We start from the raw sequence: 23,584 nt of genomic DNA, 5'->3' as shown, positions 1-23,584 counted from the left end.
TTCTTTATGGCTAATTTTAAAGTGACTCTTATTTTAAAATTTTCTTGAACACTGAATAAAGCTATCAGGATACTTTGAAAGGGACCAGGTTAAAAAAAAAATTAATGGAAAAACCATTGAGGAAGAGATGGGATTTTGGAACCATCCAAACAGGACTTTGACATTTGAAAAATATCATACATTTGGTAATTCTTATAAAGGGCCTATTCTTAAGGAAGAAGTGTGAAGTTGTATCTACAAGAGGCAAAATGCATAATAGTCAGGAAAAAATGGGAGAATGAAAAGGTATTTGAGCAGATTCTGCATACTGCTTATGGCTATGGTGCACTCAGCCTCTTATCTACCAAGAAAAGGGCTTGTAATTAGTACTTTGGGACTATACTTGGTCACAGTTCTCTCAAGAATGCTGGCTTGGGATCCTGGAGACAAAGGAGAGGGTCCATGATGGGTCCCTCCTGATTGGCCAGGAATCTGACTGGCTGATGGCTGAGGTCCTGGGAGTCCTGCTCATTAATTAATTAATTAATTCATTCATTCATTCAATCACATTTATTGACCACTGTGTCCTGTCTTCCTTCTGATCTGCTGGTCTCCCTGGACTCTGAATGCCACTCTGAAAGTATTCATTTATATTTATGTCTGTCTCCCCCTCTAGAATGGAAGCTCACTGAGGGCAGGGATTGTATCTGTTGTTGTATTGTACTCTCCCTAGTGCTTAGTATATTGCTCTGCATAGAGTAAGTGCTCAATAAATACAATTGCCTGACTGAGGGCTCTGGAGTCAGTGCTAGGGGATGGACCTAGCATGGGTTTGGGAGTCAGAGGTCGTGGGTTCTTATCCTGGCTCCACCACTTGTCTGCTGTGTCACTTTGGGCAAGTCACTTAACTTCTCTGTGCCTCAGTTACCTCATCTGTAAAATGGGGATTAAGACTGTGAGCCCCATCTGGGACAAACCTGATAACCTTGTATCTCCCCTAGCGCTGAGAACAGTGCTTGGCACATAGTAAGCGCTGAACAAATACCATCATAATTATCATTATTATAAAGGCCCATGGTACTTTGTGAGGGCTTTGTGGTTTCTTCTCCCAGAGGGATTACACTGCTATAAGAGAATATTTTCTCTGCATCCAGAGCCTATAAAGTGCTTTGAAATGTAAGCCATAGAATTTTCTCAGAATGAGAACCAAATACTTTATTGAATAATCTGGGTTAGGGTGGTTCTTACGATATATATATACTATGTATATATATACTATATATATATAATTACTATTATTATGAGGAGCAGCGTGGCCTTAGTGGACAGAGCACGGAAGTGGGAGTGAGAATTCTGTCTCTGAATTTTACTTATGTTGCCAAATTGTACTTTCCAAGTGCTTAGTACAGTGCTCTGCACATAGTAAGTGCTCAATAAATATGATTGAATGAATGAATGAATGAATGAGAAGACCTGGGTTCCAGTCCAGGTTTTGCCACTTGCCTGCTCCGTGACCTTGGGGAAGTCATTTCACTTCTCTATGCCCCAGTTTCCTCATCTGAAAAATAAAAGTATTTACCCCTTCTCTCCTCCAAAGGCTGTAAACTCCTTATGAGACAGACTGTTCTCTAGCCTGTAAGCTTGTTGTGGGCAGGGAATGTGTCTACCAAATCTGTTGTAGTGTACTCTCCCTCTTAGTATAGTGCTTTGCATACAATAGGTCCTCAATAAATACCTTTGATAATAATGTTGCATTGTTTCTAATCGTACTGTATCTACTTCAGGATTTAGCATGGGACAAGGCGCACAGAATAATTGTGGTATTTGTTGAGCAATTAACTGTTACTAATTTTTAGGACAATCGTTGCCCATTCTGGCTTAGTACTAATTGTATATAGGAGTACTAAGGCTGACCTCAAGAGGAATAGTCTCCTGTTGTGCTCACCTGCCATTTGCAGCTGTTGAGCAAGGAGCCACTCCCAACTGTCAGAGGAAGTGCTGCAAACTTGAAAGGAGCAGCATGGCCTAGTGGAAAGACCATGGGCCTGGGAGTCAGAGGACCTGGGTTCTAATCCTGGCTCCACCACTGACCTGCTGTATGACCTTGGGCAAGTCACTTAACTTCTCTGTTCCTCGGTTTCCTCATCTGTAAAATGGAAATTCAATGTCTGTTCCCCTTTCTACTGAGGCTGTGAGCCCCAGATAGAACAGGGACTGTGGCTGACTTGACTATCTTGTATCTGCAATGCTTGGCACAATTATAAAATTAATAACAATAGTGGTATTTGTTAACTGTTTACTAGGAGCAGCGTGGCCTGATGAAAGGAACATGGGCCTGGGAATCAGAGGACCTAGACTCTAATTCCAGCTCTACCACTTGCCTGCTCTGTGACCTTGGACAGTTCACTTCACTTTTCTGTGCCTCAGTTTCCTCATCTGTAAAATGGGGTTTCAATCCCTGTTCTCCCACCTAGGTAAACTGTGAACCCCCTGCAGGCCAAGGACTGTGAGTGACCTGATTATCTTTTATCTACAGTGCTTGACACATAGAAAGCACTGAAGTACAATATGGATGATAGTAGTAATAATAATAATAATGATATTTGGAATGTCAAGGTGCCTGACAAACAGTTCAGAAGTCCCAGATAAAACTCAGACTCTGTTTTCCTTCTTTCTCTCTCTACCCAGGAGTACACCATCGATGTGTTTTTCCGGCAGACTTGGCACGACGAACGCCTTAAATTTGACGGCCCCATGAAGATCCTGCCACTCAACAATTTGCTGGCAAGTAAGATCTGGACGCCTGATACTTTCTTCCACAATGGGAAGAAGTCAGTGGCTCACAACATGACCACCCCCAACAAGCTGTTACGTCTGGTGGACAACGGGACCCTTCTGTACACCATGAGGTTAGTGTATCATTGCATTCTTCCAGGGAGAGAGGACCGAGCTGGCTGTTCCCATGGTCAGAATCAATCAATCATATTTATTGAGCGCTTACTGTGTGCAGAGCACTGTACATAGCACTTGGGAGAGTACGATATAACAGAGTTGGTAAAAACTGCTCACAGCGAGTTTACAATCTAGAGAGACAGACAATAATAGAAATAAATGAACTACAAATATGTACTTAAGTGCTGCAGGGCTGAGGGAGGGGTGAATAAAGGGTGCAAATCCAAGGACAAGGGTGATACAGAAGGGAGTGGGAGAAAGGAAATGAAGGTGACAGGGCTCGGTTCCTCTACTTTCACTGTGGACTGCTTATTCTGTGCACAAGACAAACGCACCTGAGGGACTCAGCCCCCTCTGCCACAAAGTAGCTTCCCCCTTCCAAAGTATCCTATTTTTGCCTTAAGGGAAAATTGCTATGTCGCTCATAGGTGAAAATGCAACAGAGAGAAGAGATGCGGGACGTGAGTCACTTTCATAAAGCTGGAAAATGGGTCAAGACCCTTTGGCTGGAATCAGCTACAAAGACAGTGTTCCTTTAAAGGAAATGGTGGGCTCCATCCCAGGGATGGGGTTGGGAGAGGGAGTTGGGTTATGGGGAGAGGTGGATAGGAAGGCCAGAAAGAGGGTGGACTAGAGAGAGAATGAAAGCGTCCACAGAGATGATAACCTCAGTGGCGCACTGGTCCAGCAAAATAGAGTAGATTATCCTCCACATCTATATCAAGGTCTTTAAATACTGATTCATTTCCCATGTTCCTTCCCTGCTCTACTCCTAATGAGTGCAGTATTTTTAAGGCAGGCATTTCAACAAGCTAAGCCCACAGCTTGGCTCCATTTAAGCATGACTCTATGGCTTTCAAGATTTCTAGTGTCTTGCTCTCAATGAGGTACTTTGGGACACTGTCCTGTGGGTCCTTAGTGGCTTCTCTAAGACCCAGGCTCAAAGAAACACGATTTGGGCTTGAAATTGCTTTCTCATTAGCAAGTAGGATGCCAGCTCCAGTGCACCCAGGCTACAGAAGCAGCCTGGTATTGGAAGAGCAGGCCCGGGAGCTGACTCAGAGCCTCCCCTCGGGGCCTTCATTAAAAGCTGCATCTAGCTATCCTAGCAGGGTCAGGCAGAGATCTGAAGAGAAACTGGTTTTCAAATGAGCTGACACTAGTAGGGTGGCAAAGCGGTCAACCTTAAGAGCCTCCTCCTTCCCTCAAGGATAGGCTCTGCATTAAAACAGGATTTTAAAGTCAAGCTGCGTAACTACAATCCACACACTCCACACAAACACACACACCCTGTAAGTGAGGTAAGTATTACTACTGAAAAAAGCTTATTAAATTTCTGTGAGAAGGGAATCTTCAGCAGAGGCTTTGGTCTATCATTTAGCAGGAGCAGCACCATCATCGCTAGACTGCAAGCTCGTTGTGGGCAGGGAACATGTCTGCTAACACTGTTGTATTGTACTCACCCAAGCACCTAGTACAGTGCTCTGCACATAGTAAGTGCTCAATAAATACCATTGACTGGTTCATCTGTATTTATCGAAGAGCACTGTATTTAGTGCTTGGCAGCAAACGATAGAAGGAGAAGACTGACATTCCCTGACCTTGAGAAGCTTGCACACTAATGGGGGAAACAGGTAAACATAGACAGTGAACCTGAAATGGGAACAGGAGGAAAAACAGAAAGGTAACTGGTTAAAAGGAAAGATAAGCCAAGGTTGAATGAATAAGTGGAATAAGCAGATTGGACGATTTGATCGAGGAGTTTGACTTGAATCAGGGAAAGCCTCTTAGAGGCAGTGGGTTTTCAGACCCTTTAAGGTAAGGAGGGGCATAGTTTATTATTCCTGATAATAATACTGTAGTATTTCTTAAGCACTTACTATGTACCAATCACTGTGGTAAGTGCTGAGATAGATACAATTCAGAGTAGGCACAGTTTCTGTTCCACACTGGTTGCTCAACCTAACTGGGAGGGAGAATAGGTATTTCATCCCATTTTACAGATGAGGAAACAGAGGCACAGGAAATATCGGTCAATAGTATTTATTGAGTGCTTACAATTTGCAGGACACTGCTGTACTAAGTTCTTGGGAGACAAAATACAATACAGTGTTTTGTTTTCCTTTCTTTTTAATAGTATTTGTTAAGCACTTACTACATGCCAGGCACTGAACTGAATGCTAGAGTAGATACAAGATGATCAAGTTGAACACAGTCCCTGTCCCACACAGGGCTCACAGTCTTAATCCTCGTTTTGCAGATGAGGTAACTGAGACACAGAGAAGTGAAGTGACTGGCCCAAAATCATACTGGAGGCCAGTGGCAGAGCTAGGATTAGAACTCAGGTCCTCTGTCTCCCAGACCCGTGATCTTTCTTTTGCACCATGCTGTTTCTCAGAGTTGGTAGACCTAATCCCTGCCCTCCAGGAGTTTACAGTGTTGCGTACCCCTGCCTGGTCCAGATCCATCCTCTCCGGAAGGGACTTGTGAACATCTGTCCTCTTTGTCTTTCCCTCTCTGCTTTCTCCCCACCTTCAGTCACCCTGGCCCACACAAGCCTCTTCATGTACCCCTCAAGGTGGAGCTGGAGCTGATATGGAGTTTGGAAGGAGCAGGGCACAGACTGGTTCTCTCCTATGCCAACTACTCCAGGCCCTGATCCCACGCCAACCTCCGCACCAGCCACCACCAGCCTCACTGCATTGTAGCTCTGGGTGGCCCAGAGCTGGGTTGGGGGCAACTGTGAGTCAGCGCTGTCCTGTCCCAGTCCCCAGGGGGTCCCCCCAGGGTTGTGGGTTGGAGAGGGGAAGGGAGGAAAGGAGAAAGGAGGAAATTCATTCATTCAATCAATCATATTTTTTGAGTGCTTACTGTGTGAGGAGCACTGTACTAAACACTTAGAAGAGTGCAGAACGACAATAAGCAAGCACATTCCCTGCCCCAACAAGCTTACAGTCTAGATGGGCAAGGAGAGGGAAGGAAGGGGGGGGGGGGGAAAAGAAAGGAGTAATACCTCTCGCCCAAGGACACACAACAGACAAGTGATGGAACTAGGATTAGAACCCAGGTCTCCTTGGTAGATCTGAGGGGAAAGAGAAATGTATGCCGCACATGGGTTATGCCGAATGGGTCAGAGATGGGAGAGTTGAGAGCAAATAACATTTATGAGTTGATCTGAGGAGGCATGTGGAATGTGAGTTGGAGAGTACCAGGTGTAGAGAGCAGCAAAGTAAGATGGTGACAGCTGATGGAAAGGCTTGAACTCAGTGGTCAGAGTTTTTGTTTGAGGGGAGGGAAATGAGTCTCTTTTGGGAGTTTTGGAGGAGGACAGTAATGCATTTTGGGAAGATAATCCAGTTGGGGAGAGTCAGCTAGACTAGAAAGGAAAGAGACTGGAGGGAGGGTGTTTGACCAGAAAATGATGAGGGCTGGGACAAGGGTGGGGCTATAAATGGGGAGAAAAAGGGGGAAATATTAGCAGAATCCTCCAACTATTGTGGCTGTATCTCCAGAATTGTGCCCTAGTTCACAGGGACTCATGAATCCTAGGTTATTAGGCTGTACTTAGATGAATACTTAAACTGTGAGCCCCATGTGGGACAGGGACTGTATTCAATGTGCTTAATTGTATTTACCCCAGTGCTTAGAACAGTGCTTGACAAATAGTAAGCACTCAACCATTATTATTTTGGGTGCCTAAGAGAGTCTAGCAGTGACGTGTGTGACCGAGCTCAGAGCCAGTGCCTGGACCTTGGCCATTCCACCTCTAGCCTTTAGCCCAAAAGATGAAGCCATTTGGCTTCTTCTGAAACTCAGCGGAGATCTAGGATGGTGTGCAGTGCTTTGCATATGAGGTGGGGAGATAGGAGGAGGGAGGGCCTATTTTATTCCTGACTCTACAACTGACTCACTCTGAGACCTTTTACAAGACACTTCACCTGTCTTCATCTCCTCCTGGTCCTGATCCTGTAAAATGGGGATAGTAACGCCACCCTCCCATCGGGGTGGTGAGGCTGAATTGCATAATCTTGTCAGAACACTTAGAGCTATTCTTCAGAATGGGCCTACCAAGACAAAAGGTGGTACTGAGACTCTTGGTGGTCAGATCCGGGCTCCAGGGGCAAAGAGCAGAAATGGGTTTGCCTGGATAACTTGAGATATTGTGACAGTGCTGGAGCATGGCCCCTTGCCATCTAATAATAATTAGTATTTTGTTAAGTGCTTACTCTGTGTGCCAGGACTGTATTAACCACTGTGGTAGATACAAGGTAATTGGGTTGGACACAGTCCCTGGTCCACGTGGGGCTCACAGTCTTAATCCCAACCTTACAGATAAGGTAACTGAGGTGCAGAGAAGTGAAGTGACTTGCCTAAGGTCAACCAGCGGACATCTGGCAGAGTCAGGATTAGGTCCCAGGTCCTTCTGACTCCCAGGCCCATGGTCTATCCACTAGGCCATGCTGCTTTCCTAAACTATCAAGCTCATTGCCGGAAGAGAATGTGTCTGCTAGGTCTATTGTTCTGTGCTCTCTTTAGCACTTAATACAGTGCTCTGCACGCAGTGAGTGCTCGATAAATACCATTGATTGATTGATTGATTGATTCTAAGGCTGAAGAGACCTGATTCCTTTGTCTGGAGATAGAGTCCTCCCTTGACCTGCCACTGAGGGGTGTCGAGGGAGGAAATAAAGTGCTGACTTGACTCGGTGAAGTGGCTTTCACTCATCTGGGCAAGTTCATCCCTTATGTCCGGACCAAGAGGAGAGCTCCCTGACAAGGTGGAAATCCTGTTGGAGCAGCTGCCGTCAGCAGGGCTGGGCGCCAAGATGAAAAGATGTTAAGTTGGCACATTGGAGGCTGCGGGCCTGGGCCCTGAGTGGGAAGGAAGGATTTCAGGTCTTAGCCTGAACAAGCTCACACAGAGAGTTTTCAAAACTGGCCATTCCCCAACCCTGAGAAACCTGCTTGGGCCACCCTGAAAGGTGCCAGCCAGGAGCAGTCATCTACTCTGCCAGCCACAGGGCTGCCCTTGTTTCCAGTGGGCAGCAAAGGAAAGGGAGCAGGTGATGCCAGTGAAACTTCAGCTCAACGTCATTGGCATTAGCTCCGGTACAAGACACTCCTGTCTTGGGAGAACCTCTTGCATTAGATCCCTCTGATTTGTGTTGGTGGGGGAGCCTGCAGGCTTTAAATGGAATTACTATAATAATAATAATGATAACAATTGTGGCATTTAGGCACTTACTGTCCTTCAGGCCTGCCAAGAACTATTCTAAGCGCTGGGGTAGATACAAGATAATCAGATTGCGCACAGTCCCTGTCCCACAAGGGGCTCACTGTCTAAGGAGAGGGAGAGGAGGTGTTTAATCCCCATTTCACAGAGGGAAAAACTGAGGGAACAGAGATGATGAATGACTTGCCTAAGGACACACAGCAGGCAAGTGGCAGGGACCAGATTAGAATTCAGGTCTCCTGACTGGAGACTGCTTTCTTTCACTAAGCCCTCTGCTTCTCTACTAAATTAAACTGTTTCACTTACAGGTTTTTTCAGGATATTAGATTAAGTTTAGGAGAAATGGATTTCTTATCAGGAGTAGGAAGAAACGATCTTACTCCCCTATTATTAGCCAGTAAATTAGCTTTGTAGAGAGATTCCAGTGATCTCCAGGCCTCTGAAGATATCGTTTGAGTCAAAAAAAATATGTTTTAGGCTCTCTCCTCCTCCTCTCCCACCTCCTCAGTCCTCCCCAGCTCCCCCTACCATTAAACTGAGAGAATATAGCATCTTCCTGGCAAACACGTCCATTTCCACCCCCGATTCAAATTGTCAAACAAAAGGGGGCTTATTTGATAAACAAAAGAGTTTGTTTCATCTCCTTTAGGCCTGCTGCCAGATGACTTCTAGGCTCTGGACGCATGCTACTTTACTCATCCTTTCCAAGTCCATGATGAAGGTTGCCCGTTGGAGCAAATCATCATTAGAATGAAAATGTATGCCACCAATGTAAACAACTCAGAGCCAGCTACTTCACCTTATCCCATTGTAATTGAAGAAAGATTACAAAGGACCAACAAGTTAGCCAAGAAAGTACTCGGGAGGAGTGTCATCAGGTATTGCAGGTTAGAGATGAGGGTATTAATTGCATATTTAGAGACGGATATGCTGCAAAGAGGGACTGTGTAGGGAGGAAGTAGGAAGTTGGAGGGTTTCAATGTAACTAAAGATGACGAAGGTCTTGGCTTCCACTTGAAAAGCTGGTTGTCCCACGATAGACCATTTTATTCTCCGGGAAGGACCCTGGTGTGGATGACCCAGGAGAGAGAGAGTTGTCTTCTAATGAATTCATCACTTGTTTCCGTTCTTCAGAGTTTTACCTCTCAAGTGACTCATCCTGTTCTTATGATCGCTCTGAGTGATTTTCTGTTCTTTATTCTCAATAAAATGCAAACACAGCAAAGCAGACAAACAGCGACCCTTCACTTGGTGATTACTGCGATTACATCACCTGACACATCATCTAAAGGAAAAAAAAAAGATTCTGTCTTCTCATTTTTCAACAGGAGAGAAAATCCATCCCAGGCAAACTGCAATAATAGAAGAGAGCAGGCTGCCTGAGACAGGCACACGGAGATGGGGAAATCATTGTTAATTGGGGGTGTTTTATTCCCACCCCTCTAGATTCCAAAGGGACCCCGGAGGCATGGCCAATCTGCATCCTGCGGTATTTAGGCTAATGAGGTTTCACTCAGAGAAAGTAGCAAGGTCCGGTGATGGTCTTGTGCAACGAGGCAGGAAGACTGGGTTCTAGTATTGATTCTTTCATTGTCTAGTGAGCTTAGACTATTAATTTTCCCTCTTTGGGGAAGGACGGTGAAGGTGTCAGTTTTATCTTCTGTAAAATGGATGTACACTAACCACTCCCACTTGACCTCATAGGAATTGGGTGAGGAGAAAAGAGGCAAATGATGGAAAAGAGCTTCGTGAATATGAAGCGACAATCCAAATACGGAGTATCTGTGGATAAAAGCATGCTTGAGTATGCGTGAGTTGTTTACAATGGTTTTGAGATTTTTGAAGAGCCCGGGTGAGATGCCCAGAACGTTTCTGTAGAAAGATAATCCGTGCAGTGGAGTGAAGTATAGACTGAAGTGGGGAGAGGCAGGAGGTTGGGAGGTCAGAAAGGAGGTTGACAAGGGGAGCAGGAGATGCCAGTGAAACTTTAGCTCAACATCAATGGCATTGGTAGTGGCTCCGGGGCAAGACACTCCTGTCTTGGGAGAACCTCTTGCATTAGATCCCTCTGATTTGTGTTGGTGGGGGAGCCTTCAGGCTTTAAATGAAATAATAATAATAATAATAATAATAATAATGATGATGATATAACTGTGGCATTTAGGCACTTACTGTCCTTCAGTCCTGCCAAGAACTATTCTAAGCTCTGCGGTAGATGCAATAGTCCAATCGGGATAAGATGAGTGATAGTACTGACATGTAGCAGCTTAGATGGAGAGGAGAGGACAGATCTTGGTGATGTTCTTTAGGTGAGACCAGCAGGATAGATGACAGATTGGATATGTGGGGTGAATGAGAGAGCGGAGTAAAGGATGACACCAAGGTTGCAGGCTAGTGAGACAGGAAGGATGGTTATGCCACCTACAGTGATGGGAAAGTTTGGGAGAGGACAGGGTTTGAGAGGGAAGAAGTGTGAGCCAAGGTGAATCTCCACAGGTACACGATGCAGGTTATTTATATTAATATCTGTCTCTCCCTGTAGACTATTAGCTGGTTATTGGCAGGTAATGTGTCTGTTTATCCTCCCAAGCACTTAGAACAGTGCTTTGCACATAGTAAGCACTCAATAAATACCACTGAATGAATGAAAGGTGCATCTTTACTAAACTAAGAATGATTGGTCCTTGGGAGATCCTACGAAGCTTTCCTTGATCATACTCCACCGGTTGTAAGGATTGATTTATGGAACTCTCATGAGCCTTGACCTCTGTTAGATTCCAGCAATTAGGATCTGATGGATTGGAATATCTCCCATTCAGTCAATCAGTCATATTTATTGAGTGCCTACTCTGTGCAGAGCATTGTACTAAGAACTTGGGAGACTATAACAGAGTTGGTAAACACATTTCCTGCAGTTAGGGGGCACCCAGATAAAATGATTATAATACTACTAATAATGGTGGTATTTGTTAAGTGCTTACTATGTGCAAAGTACTGTTCTAAGCGCTGGGGGGATACAAGGTGATCAGGTTGTCCCATGTGGGGCTCACAGTTTTAATCCCATTTTACAGATGAGGCAACTGAGGCACAGAGAAGTTAAGTGACTTGCCCAAAGTCACACAGATGGCAAGCGGCAGAGCCAGGATTAGAACCCACGACCTCTGACTCCCAAGCCCGGGCTCTTTCCACTGAGTCATGCTGCTTCTCAATAGTCCTTTGTGGAACTGAGAGTTTTGGGAAAGAAGGGGCGTTGAAGAAGCAGAGGTCCCTGGACTTCCAGCTTGTTGCTGATAAGAGCTTTCAGCTAAGGTGCCTCTCTCCTCCTTGGCTCTGAGTGGCCCCTGACTGGGAGTCATTAAATGACATCATATGATATGATATGATATGATATGATATGATATGATAATGGTCTAAGGATCCGACCAATGAACAGACTGAGCGCCAGGAATACTGGGTCCTTTTTCCTCCTCCTTTCCAGATTCAGTCTGGGGCTTGGAGCACATCACCTTGACTCAAGTTTTCATTTCACTACCTGGGAAGTGAGAATAAATATTGATTCTTCCTCCTCACAAGTGTGCTATGGGGATTTTCCTTATTTGGTGAAATTTGTCAAATGTTTTAGGATTCCCCAGAGGGAGACACTCCAGAGGGCAATATTCTTCATAATCTCATTATGGACAGGTGACATGCTGGCTAATTCTGTTGTATTGTACTCTCCCAAGCACTTAGTACAGTATTCTGTACATAGAAAATGCTCAATAAATAGATGGATGAATTGACTGAGAGAAGTGAGCTGCACAGTTCAGTTTCTTCATCATTGAGCGCTTCCAATCTGGAGATTACACAGTCCCTGCCTTCTAAGAATCATATCCTTAATCCAAGACAGGTAACAGACATCAACCATAATCAGAGGTCGACTGTAAACTCCTTAAGGGCAGGAATTGTGTCTACTAATTATAACTGCACTCTCCCAAATTCTTAGTACAATGCTCTGCGTGCAGGAAGCACTCAATAAACACCAATGATTGATGGAAAGAGAAGAGTCAGAGGACATGGGTCCTAATCCCGGCTCCGCCACTTGTCTTCTCTATGACCTTGGGCAAACCACTTAACTTCTCTGCGCCTCAGTTACCTCATCTGTAAAATGTGGACTAAGACTATGAGCCCCACGTGGGACCATCTGATTACCTTGTATCCACCCCATTGCTTAGAACAGTGCTTGCCACATAGTAAGCACTTAACAAATACCATGATTACTATTATTATTTAGAATATTTATATATTATGTGAGGAAAGGGAATGGGCTAGTTCAATAGAGAGTAGGGAGCCATGTGGAATTAGGGTGGGAAGAAAGTAATAGAGGAAGCTGGCAGAATATTTGACTAGCTAGAGCAGAGGGAGTGAGTGGGTAGGAGAATGAAGTCAGATTATAGCTCATACCTCCTAGAACAAACTTCTTTATAGTAAACTTCTTTATAAGACAGTCATGTACACCACAATGTTTTATGTTGACCATGATAACACAATAAAAATGACTGTGATTCTTGTGAAGTACTTATTACCTGCCAAGGGCTGGGATAGATATAATACAATCAGATCAGATCTGGTTTTATGTGGAACTCAAAGTTTAAGGGCCAGGGGAAGCAGGGATTTAATTCCCATTTTACGTTGAGGAAACAGAGGCACAGAGAAGCTAAGTGACTTGCCCAAAGTCACAGAGCAGGCAAGTAGGCAAGTGGCCTAGTGGAATGAGCTCGGGCCTGGGAGTAAAGGAATTGTGTTCTAATCTTGACTCTGCCATTTGCCTGCTATGTGAACTTGGGCAAATTACTTAACTTCTCTGTTCCTCAGTTACCTCATCTGTGAAATGGGGATTAAATTGTCCTCCCCGTCCCATGTGGGACAGGGACTATGTCCAATCTGATAAACCTGTACCTTCTCTAGTATTTACTTGACACATAATAAACATTTAACAAATACCATAAAGAAGTGGCAGAGCAGGGTTTATAATCCAGGTCACCTGACTCCAGGTCCTGTGTTCTTTACATTAGGCCACTGGTGCTTCTGCATTTTATTTTCAAACAGCACCATATCACAAAGTCCCCTCAAATTAACCCAATCAGTCGTATTCTTTGAGCACTTACTATGTGCAGAGCACTGTACTAAGCACTTGGGAGAGTACAATACAACAGAATTAGCAGACACATTCTTTGCCCATAACAAGTTTACAGTCTAGAGGGAGAGACAGACATTAATATAAATAAACCCCTTCTATTTTCTCCATTCTGTCCTCTGTAGACGGTAAGCTCCTTTTTTATGGTATTTGTTAAGCACTTTCTATGTGCCAAGTACTGTTTTAAGTGCTGGGGTAGATACAGCTTTTATCAGGTTGAACACAGTGCCTCCCCACCATGGGGCTCACTGTCTAAGTAGGAGGGAGTAGGATTTAATCTCCATTTTACAGTTGAGGAAACTGAGATACAGAGAAGTTAAGTAACTTGCCCAAGGTAACACAGAAAGCAATTGGCAGAGCAGAATTAGAACGCAAATCCTCTGACCCCTAGACCTATGTCCTTTCCCCTAGGCCACGCCAATCCTGTGGCCAAGGATTGCATCTACCTAATCTGCTGAATTGTATTTTCCCAAGCGCTTAGTGCAGTGCTCTGCTTTAGTATAGTGCTCTTCCTACGGCACTCAATATCTACCATTGATTAATTGATTTATTGATTGTCCTAGGTTGCTGTTTCTCCTGATCTTCCTAGGAGTGCTCTAAGTACAGAGAGAGATATGATTCACTAAACATCACATTTCTTGAAGGGGCAAGCCTGAGCTTGCCTTTTGATCTGGATTTTAAGATGGTTTAATATCTTATTTGCAAAGCTTTGTCTATCCTTGGAAAATATTAGTCCCCTTGTTTCAGCACCAGCTCAAATTAGGTGTGCTTTTTCTAGAGAAGGCACCTATATTTACAGGTATATGACAATTTCTAGTGGCTGGCCATTGAAGTGAGTTATTTCTGAAGTAAATGATCCTAACTATGGAACCATAATCAACCTGCTAGTATAAAAATGTCACCTCACAGTTTATAGATTGCCATAAAGCTTAGTTGAAGAGGATTAAGTGTAAGTTTTCCTGTAGTCTCCCATCACTCTCAAGTGAGCCCCTCATTTGGATAATGGATTACTGGGTTCTGATAACAGGCAGCCAGAGGCTAAGCTTCGGGCCTCCTTTCTGCCTACGCAATATTTAAACTTTAACTTTGTGTGGAGCCCTGAAATGCTACATTCATTCATTCAGTCGTATTTTTTGAGCACTTACTTTGTGCAGAGCACTGTACTAAGCCCTTGGAAGAGTACAGTGCAACAATAAACAATCACATTCCCCTTTATTGCACTTTCAGAGTACTAGCAGTATATTAGCCAGTGCCAACTGTTTAGATTTTTTAATTGTTCTTTTATTATATTGTTTGCTGTGTGCCAAGCATTTTTCGAAGTGCTGGGGTAGATCCAAGTTAATCAGGTCAGAAACAATCCCTGTCTTCCATGTTGCTCACAGTCTCAGTGAGAGGGAGAATAGGTATTAGATCGCCACTTTACAGATGAGGAAACTGAGACGTAGAGAAGCTAGTTGTCTGCCCAAGGTCACACAGCACGAAAGTGGTGGACCCGGGATTAGGACCTCGCTCCTCTCACTCCCAGGTCCGTGCCCTATCCACTAGGCCATACTGCTTCTTGGGGCAGTTTTACTCAGGCCCCAAGGACCTTGTCTGCCCCTTCATTTCTTGTTTGTTCCCCCAAGGATTCCTTTTTTTCATTGCAAGTCATTTATTTTCACTGTTGGATGGGCCCTGTGAGCCCCGCCTTGTGAACTGTGAAGCGGAGGTTGTGACTTCATTTCCTAAGGGCATAGGGCAGCGTGGATAGGACTCTAGTGGATAGAGCACGGGCCTGGGAGTAAGAAGGACCTGGGTTCTAACCTTAGCTCCACCACTTGCCTGCTGTGTGACCTTGGGCAAGTCACTTCATTTTTCTGTGCCTCAAGTACCTCATCTGTAAAATGGGGATTGACACTGTGAACCCCAGGTGGGCCAGGAACTGTGTCCAACCCAATTTGCTTGTATCCACTCCAGCGCTTAGTACAGTTCGTGGCACATAGTAAGCACTTAGCTAATACTACAATTATTGTGTTATAACAAGGGAATGCTCAGGCAGACCTGGAAGAATGCTGGTGTGCCATGTGAAGGAGTGGCCAGTCTGGTACTGGCAAATGGGATGAGGTTATGGCCAGCACCACCCCGTTGCAGCAGCCTGTAGGCTACTGCCCAACAGTGTGCCTTGTGAAGTGATTGTGAATAGTATAAACTCCCCCTCAAGACTGTAAACTCACTGTGGGCAGGAAACTTGTCTTCTCCCAATGGCTTAGTAATGTGCCCTCCCCACAGTAAATGCTCATGTGAGCTCATCCTCTAGATTGTGAGTTTGTTGTGGGCCAGGATTGTCACTTTATTGTTATATTGTTCTTTTCCAAGTGCTTAGTTCAGTGTTCTGCACACAATAAGCGCTTAAGAAATACAATTGAATGAATGAATGACCAATTGGGAGAGCAGACCCTTGAGGTGTCCACAGACTGTTCCCCTATCACTCCACTCATGCTCTCGCACACCACTCAGCTGGGAGTTTTGACCGTGGCTACGGGGAAGGGGATGTTCTGTGTCAGGAAAGAGGTTGTGCAGATGTGTGTGTGTGGTGAGGGGAGGAAAAAATAGGATGCTGCTTCTGAGACTTCCTCCCATCCTGTGGCTACTGAAAGGAAAACCCAGCAGGAGGGTGTGGAGCAGGGCGAGAAACTAGAAGGGGAATTTTGCCAGACTCAGAATAGATCAGGCCAAACCTGGCATTGTTTACCCCCCTTTTGCAGAGAAAGTAACTGAGATCAGGAGACCCAACCAAGGCCACATGGCAACCAGAGTCAGAAATCAAATTAAGATCACTCATTGCTTAATCCAATGGGTGGTTGTTATTAATTCAGTTGGATTTGGTCATCATACTCCATCATCATCAATTAATGATATCACTTCATCGACATCATCGGTAGTATTTATTGAGCACCTACTATGTGCAATGCAGTCTAGTGGATAGAGCATGGGGCTGGGAGTCAGAAAGACCTGGGTTCTAATTCTGGCTCTGCCACTTGTCTGCTGTGTGACCTTGGGCAAGTCCCTGAACTTTTCTGTGCCCTAGTCACTTCATCTGTAAAATGGAGATTGAGACTGTGAGTCCCTTTGGGAGAGTGACTTTATCCAATCTGATTTGCTATTATCCACCCCAGAACTTAGTGCAATGTGTTGCACATAGGGAGAGCTTAACAAATACCACAACTATTATTATGTGCAGTGCACTCTACCAAGTACTTGAGAGAGAGCAGTAGACATAAACACCAGCATCCCTGCCTTCTAGGAGCCTACGAACTGCTTCTCTGGTACAAGTTGTCCACCAGCAGATCCAATGCTGCCCCCAAATGCATCTTCTTTTGGTGAAATGTGATCCCCCAGACAGCTCCCACCTGAGCATTTCTGACACAGAGTCATAGGGATCGCATTAAATAACTTCAATGCAGATGCAGGACAAAGATATTCCCTTTGGAGTATTCTCAATTCTTGGCTAAATAATCACATCTTTAGGAGAAGGAGAGCAGTACTGGGGGTTTAGCCCTTTAAGTCCTTCTGTCTCTTTATTCTTAACATCTGAAAAAAGGTTCGTGTTCGATGGGATGTGAACAGAATTCTGGTGCTGAGATGTCATTAGACCCAGGAGAGGTGGATTTTGCTGACACAACCCTGGCTCATGTCAGGTGTTACATATTGAAAGAACTCCACCAGATTTTAATAAGGAGGAGACGATTCTCTTCCTATGTGTTTATTATTATTTGGAAGACTCAGCCTCTTAGGAGTAAATCCAGGGGAAATTGCATTATATCTACCTCGCTGACCAAAGAGCCGAGTGTCTAATATAAAAATAGTCTCCATCTAAAGCAGGCAGAATATAAAGCATGTGATATATATTTATCCATATGTCATATGCTTTATATAAATAGAGAGAGAGAGAGAGAAGCAGTGTAGCCTAGCGGAAAGATCATGGGCCTGGTTGCCAGAGGTTCTGGGTTGTAATCCCAGCTCTGCCATTCATCTGCTGCATGACTTGGGACAAATCACTTAACTTGTCAGTGCCTCAGTTCCTTCATCTGAAAATGGGGATTCAATATCTGTTTCTCCTCCTACTTAGACTATGAGCCTCATGTGCAACCTGATTATCTTGCATCTACCCCAGTGCTTAGTACAGTGTTTGGCACATAGTAAGTGCTTAACAAATACCACAGTTATTTTTAAAATTATCATTCCTCACGGTCTGAGATTCTGATGTTTCATTAGGCAAGGCTTAGGGTCCAAAAGAGTCCTTGTGCCTAGCACAAAAAGAAGCCAGAGACAGAGAGGCCACTGGGGGTTAGAGAAAGACAAGGGAAAGGTATATTTGTCACTTAGAGTTGTGATTGATTTCAGAACTGTCATCTAAGGTGAGCCCAGAAGTAGGATGAAAGAAATGAAAGGAGATAGCAAAAGAAGGAAAGATGTTTTTAGGATTCAGGCACTAAGGAAAGGGTGGTTTGGGAGGGTGGCCAGGGGATAATGACAGGGCCTTTGACACTGTCGACCATCCCCTCCTCCTCCATACCTTATCTCACCTTGGCTTCACGGACTCCGTCCTCTCCCGGTTCTCCTCTTATCTCTCTGGCCGGTCATTCCGGTCTCCTTCGCAGGCGCCTCCTCCCCCTTCCATACTTTAACTGTTGGAGTTCCTCAAGGGTCAGTTCTTGGCCCTCTTCTGTTCTCCATTTACACTCACTCCCTCGGTGAACTCATTCGCTCTCACGGCTTTGACTACCATCTCTACGCAGATGACACACAGATCTACATCTCCGCCCCTGTCCTCTCCCTCTCCCTTCAGGCTCGCATCTCCTCCCGCCTCCGGGATGTCTCCATCTGGATGTCGGCCCGCCACCTAAAACTCAACATGAGCAAGACTGAGCTCCTCATCTTCCCTCCCAAGCCCGGTCCTCTCCCAGACTCCCCCATCACCGTGGATGGCACGACCATCCTTCCCGTCTCTCAGGCCTGCAATCTCGGTGTCATCCATGACTCGTCTCTCTCGTTCACCCCACACATCCTATCCGTTACCGAGACCTGCCGGTTTCACCTTTACAATATCGCCAAAATCCGCCCTTTCCTCTCCACCCAAACAGCTACCTTACTGCTACGGGCTCTTGTTATATCCCGGCTAGACTACTGTGTCAGCCTTCTCTCTGATCTCCCTTCCTCCTCTCTCGCCCCACTCCAGTCTATTCTTCACTCCGCCGCCCAGCTCATCTTCCTGTAGAAACGATCTGGGCATGTCACTCCCCTTCTTAAACACCTCCAGTGGTTGCCTATCGACCTCCGCTCCAAACAAAAACTCCTCACTCTAGGCTTCAAGGCTGTCCATCACCTTGCCCCTTCCTACCTCTCCTCCCTTCTCTCTTTCTACCGCCCACCCCGCACGCTCCGCTCCTCCGCCGCCCACCTCCTCACCGTCCCTCAGTCTCGCCTATCCCGCCGTCGACCCCCGGGTCACGTCCTCCCGCGGTCCCGGAACGCCCTCCCTCCTCACCTCCGCCAAACTGATTCTCTTTCCCTCTTCAAAACCCTATTTAAAACTCACCTCCTCCAAGAGGCCTTCCCAGACTGAGCTCCTCTTCTCCCTCTACTCCCTCTGCCACCCCACCTTCACCTCTCCGCAGCTTAACCCTCTTTTCCCCCATTTCCCTCTGCTCCTCCCCCTCTCCCTTCCCATCCCCTCAGCACTGTACTCGTCCGCTCAACTGTATATATTTTCATTACCCTATTTATTTTGTCAATGAAATGTACATCGCCTTGATTCTATTTAGTTGCCATTGTTTTTACGAGATGTTCTTCCCCTTGACTCTATTTATTGCCATTGTTCTTGTCTGTCAGTCTCCCCCGATTAGACTGTAAGCCCGTCAAATGGCAGGGACTGTCTCTGTTGCTGACTTGTTCATTCCAAGCGCTTAGTACAGTGCTCTGCACATAGTAAGCGCTCAATAAATACTATTGAATGAATGAATGAATAATGAGATGCTTGGTTGGTAGCAATTATGCACTGAGTCCACTGTTTCACTTTTCTTCATATTGATTGATTGATTGATTCATTCATTCATTCATTCAATAGTATTTATTGAGCGCTTACTATGTGCAGAGCACTGTACTAAGCACTTGGAATGTACAAATCGGCAACAGATAGAGACAGTCCCTGCCCATTGACGGACTTACAGTCTAATCGGGGGAGACAGACAAAAACAGTAACAATAAATAGTATCAAGGTGATGTACATCTCATTAACAAAATAAATAAGGTAATGAAAATATATACAAATGAGCGGACGAGCGCAGTGCTGAGGGGAGGGGAAGGGAGAGGGAGAGGAGCAAAGGGAAAGGGGGAGAAAAGGGGGCTTAGCTGAGGGGAGATGAAGGGGGGAGGTAGAGAGGCAGCAGAGGGAGCAGAGGGAAAAGGGGAAGCTCAGTCTGGGAAGGCTTCTTGGAGGAGGTGAGCTCTCAGTAGGGCTTTGAAGAGGGGAAGAGAATTAGATTGGTGTAGGTGAGGAGGGAGGGCATTCCAGGACAGCGGGAGGACGTGGCCCAGGGGTCAACGGCGGGATAAGCGAGAACGGGAGACGGTGAGGAGGTGAGCGGCAGAGGAGCGGATCGTGCGGGGTGGGCGGTAGAAAGAGAGAAGAGAGGAGAGGTAGGAGGGGGCAAGGTGATGGAGAGCCTTGTAGCCTAGAGTGAGCCTTCATCTACGTACCCTGCGACTTAAGCACTTATCTATTCACCCATCCCTTCTTCTGCTCTCTTTCCTCCTAGCCATGATTCGTTCTGTGCCTGTCTCCCTCATTAGATTGTAACCTCCTTAAAGGCAGGGATCAAGTTTGACCCCTAATACATTCTCCCAAACATGCAGTGCAGTGCTCTGCACACAGTGGGCATTCAATAAACGCTTTTGGTTGATAGGTAGCAGGGTCAGAACCCACGATGGAGGTTAAGCAAAGTCAAGTGTGGCAAGAAGTTGGAAAGAAAATCACAAAGACCATCAGTTTCACTCTTCCTATCCTGAAAAGTTTTTCCACCCCCACTCATGAAAACGCTTCTAAGAATGCCCTTTAAAGATCTGAACTCACCAAGGCATTCACCACCAGATGGAGTCTTCATCCCCATTTTATAGATGAGAATGCAGGCACCAGCACCATTTAAAGCATTTTAAAACACCACCTACTCTCATTTTAAAACTTCCTGACTTTTGATTGCTTTTAGACTACATACCTAATTAACATTAGAGATTTTTGCTGCTGTAGTCATTTTCCCTGAAGCAATTTTTTTTGGAAAAACATTTTTTTTAAATGGTTGATTATGTGAGGAGGAACCCTCTGACATTTTGATTTGACTAAAGGCCGTCTTTCGTGGGGGACTGCTGGCTTCAAGGCTATTTCGGAATTGCCTTTAGGTGATGCCTTACTCCAGTGCTTTACAAGCAGTGAGTGCTCACTAAATTCCATTGATTGATTGATTGATCGATGCCGGGTAAGCCAGCTTTTACGCTTATCCTGGCCAAATGATTTTGTTCTAAGGGGAAGTAAGATAGTCCACTGTGTTTGCTCCAGGTAGGTTTATTTTATATTTGTTGTAATGATTAAAAGGCAAGGCAATCTTTTCTGAAATCGTGTTCAATTACTGTCCCTTGAGTGCCCTTGCTAGCCCATCGGGTTTTGACATTTAGAGCTCCTCGTGTGCAAAAGCTCGAACAGCCGAGAGTCGATAAATTCCACCGAGGTATCTAGAGGCCTCCTTACTCCAGGCTCATTTTAAATCCCTGAAGATAACCTGAGTCAGAACTTTAGTCTATCAGTCAATCAATCGATCAGTGATATATACTGAGCACTTACTGTGTGCTGAGCATTGTACTGAGCACTTGGGAGAGCAAGATTCAATCGACTTGGAAGCAGCACGGTGGAAAGAACCTGGTCACAAGAGTCAGAGGATCTGCGTTCTAATCCCCGCCTTGACACGTCTACTCTGTGACCTTGGGTAAGTCACTTCATTTCTCTGTGCCTCAGTTACCTCATCTGCTAAAATGGGGATTAAGCCTGTGAGCCCCATATAGGATATGGACTATGTCCATTCTGATTCACTTGTATCTACCCCAGCACTTAGCTCAGTGCCAGGTACATACTAAGTGCTTAACAACCTTTTAGAAAATGGAGTTTACAATCTACAATCCATCAGCTTCCATGCTCTGCAAGTCAAAACCTAAACCCAGAAGCTTCCCAGCATATATGCAGCTGGGGGGGCAAATTTGGAGCGACTGAAATGGCAACTTTGGAAACGTTGCTTATTTGACATTCTGCTGTGAATGCTAAATTACTGACCAAAGACAATCAATATAGCTCAGACCTAAACTAGTCTGCAGACCACTGGGGGCCTCCCTGGAATGAAAGCTGCTGTATAGGAGACAGGATCATGTTAATGACATTCCTGCAATGATTTTCTCTCCTGAAGAGAATGAATCTGACAAATTATTTCCTGCATTCCTGAGTTGTTGCCATGGGGCAGGGAGGAACACCCACGGAGCCCATGATATCTGCATCATCCCGATTGATTTTGCATACCGCAAGCTGGCATGATTGGCCCCATGGTTCAGGATGTCAAGGCTCTCACTCCCACTGCTCACCTAGTAGCATTTACTGTGTGGCAAGCACTGTGCTAAGTGCTGGAGTAGGTACAGAGACAGTCAGACTGGACACAGTCCCTGTTCCCCACGGGGCTCATAATCAACAGGTCCTATCAGGATCAGGCTCTGAAAGGTGGCGGAGGGAATCGGGAGAGGAAGGTCCTGTGCTCTGAGGTTTTTGTGTCCATGCTGTATTCAGGGGGCTCAGGGAGGAGCAAAGAAAGATGGAAGAGAAAAGGGATCAGGCCTAATATCCAGAGGCAGAGGCTATCAAATTCACCACTCCGTCTTCACGCTGGATCATTCCCTGCTTATGTTCTGTTTTCCAAACCTTGCAAAGATCCTGTGCCTAGCAGTTTTCACAACGGAGCAGTCTTCCCCCAAGTCTTACCTAATTCCCTCCCACTGCTATTGAAGCCAACTGCCTCTTCTTCTCTCTTGCAGATTAACCATTCATGCCGAGTGTCCCATGCACCTGGAGGATTTCCCCATGGACGTGCATGCTTGCCCGCTGAAGTTCGGTAGCTGTAAGTGTCTTCTCCCCTCTGCCTCCTTTAGCACTTTCTTAAGGAGTCCACATAACTAGTCCTGTTTTCCTTCACATTCTTTCAGAAGGCTGCAGGACCCTTTCGCCAGTGGGATTCAGGACAAAGCAAGGGAACTCGGAATCAGTACCCTTCCAGCCTCCCTATTTTGACTACCGTGCCAAATTGTCACCCCCTCCCCTCCCCTGTTCATTAACAGTAGAGGCATTTTGACGTGGGCAGATTCCCAGTGCGCAGAGACCTCAGGGCCTGCCTTTCAGAAGTCTGCAGAAGCCACACTTGCTGGTCCCTGGAGGATGAGGCCTTCAAAAGACTATCCTGAAGAAGCCCGGAGACCAGCCAGAGACAGTCTCCATTGGTAGAAGGGACACTCTCCTACTTGTAATAAGTTTTTTTAAGTCATTTGCTAAGCGCTTTCCATGTGCCAAGCACGGAATTATGCACTGGGATAGGCACAAGATAATCAGATTGGACACAGACCCTGGCCCACATGGGGTTCACCATATGAGTACAAGGAGGAGGATGAATCACAATTTACCGAAAAGGAAACTGAGGCCCAGAGAAATTAAGTGACTTGACCAAGGTTGCCCAGCAGAAAGTGGGAGACCGGGATTAGAACCCAGATCCTCTTATTCCCAGACCTGTGCTCTTTACACTAGGCCACACTGTTTCCCTGCCTGGTATTTTATCATTATCATTCCAAATTAGTGTAGTGTGCATTTTCATAAAGCACAGACAATACGTCTTTCTACCATTTTCTCTTGAATATCAGACAAAAGAAAAAATATTGCATTGCAGCTGGAAGGAAGGAAGGAATTGAATGAATGAAGGAATCTGGTTAGACGTTAGGAAGAACTTCCTAGCCACCAGAGTTCTGAGACACTAAAAGGAACTTTTAGTTTAGTAAAATGAATAATAATAATAATAAAGTGTTGATCCCTGGAGGGCTATTGGCAGAAACTGAGATTCATTCATTTAATCGAATTTATTGATCGCTTACTGTGTGCAGAGCACTGTACTAAGTGCTTGGAAAACGCAATTCAG

General features: G+C 45.3%; 1 protein-coding gene across 2 annotated transcripts in view; it reads left to right on the top strand.

The window, feature by feature from the left end:
- GABRA3 (gamma-aminobutyric acid type A receptor subunit alpha3) overlaps positions 1–23,584 on the top strand; it is a 150,594-nt gene that overhangs the window by 97,038 nt on the left and 29,972 nt on the right. For both annotated transcript variants that reach the window (XM_001514179.4, XM_039912433.1), the window contains 2 exons: positions 2,668–2,888; positions 22,440–22,522. In XM_001514179.4, the coding sequence (XP_001514229.2) occupies positions 2,668–2,888; positions 22,440–22,522 (304 nt within the window). The remainder of the gene's footprint in view (positions 1–2,667; positions 2,889–22,439; positions 22,523–23,584) is intronic.

This window comes from Ornithorhynchus anatinus, chromosome 6 (assembly GCF_004115215.2).
Source record: "Ornithorhynchus anatinus isolate Pmale09 chromosome 6, mOrnAna1.pri.v4, whole genome shotgun sequence".
In the NCBI taxonomy this organism is placed as follows: domain Eukaryota; kingdom Metazoa; phylum Chordata; class Mammalia; order Monotremata; family Ornithorhynchidae; genus Ornithorhynchus; species Ornithorhynchus anatinus.
The sequence above is the reverse complement of the archived record's forward strand: the minus strand, read 5'-3'. Positions and strand labels throughout refer to the sequence as shown.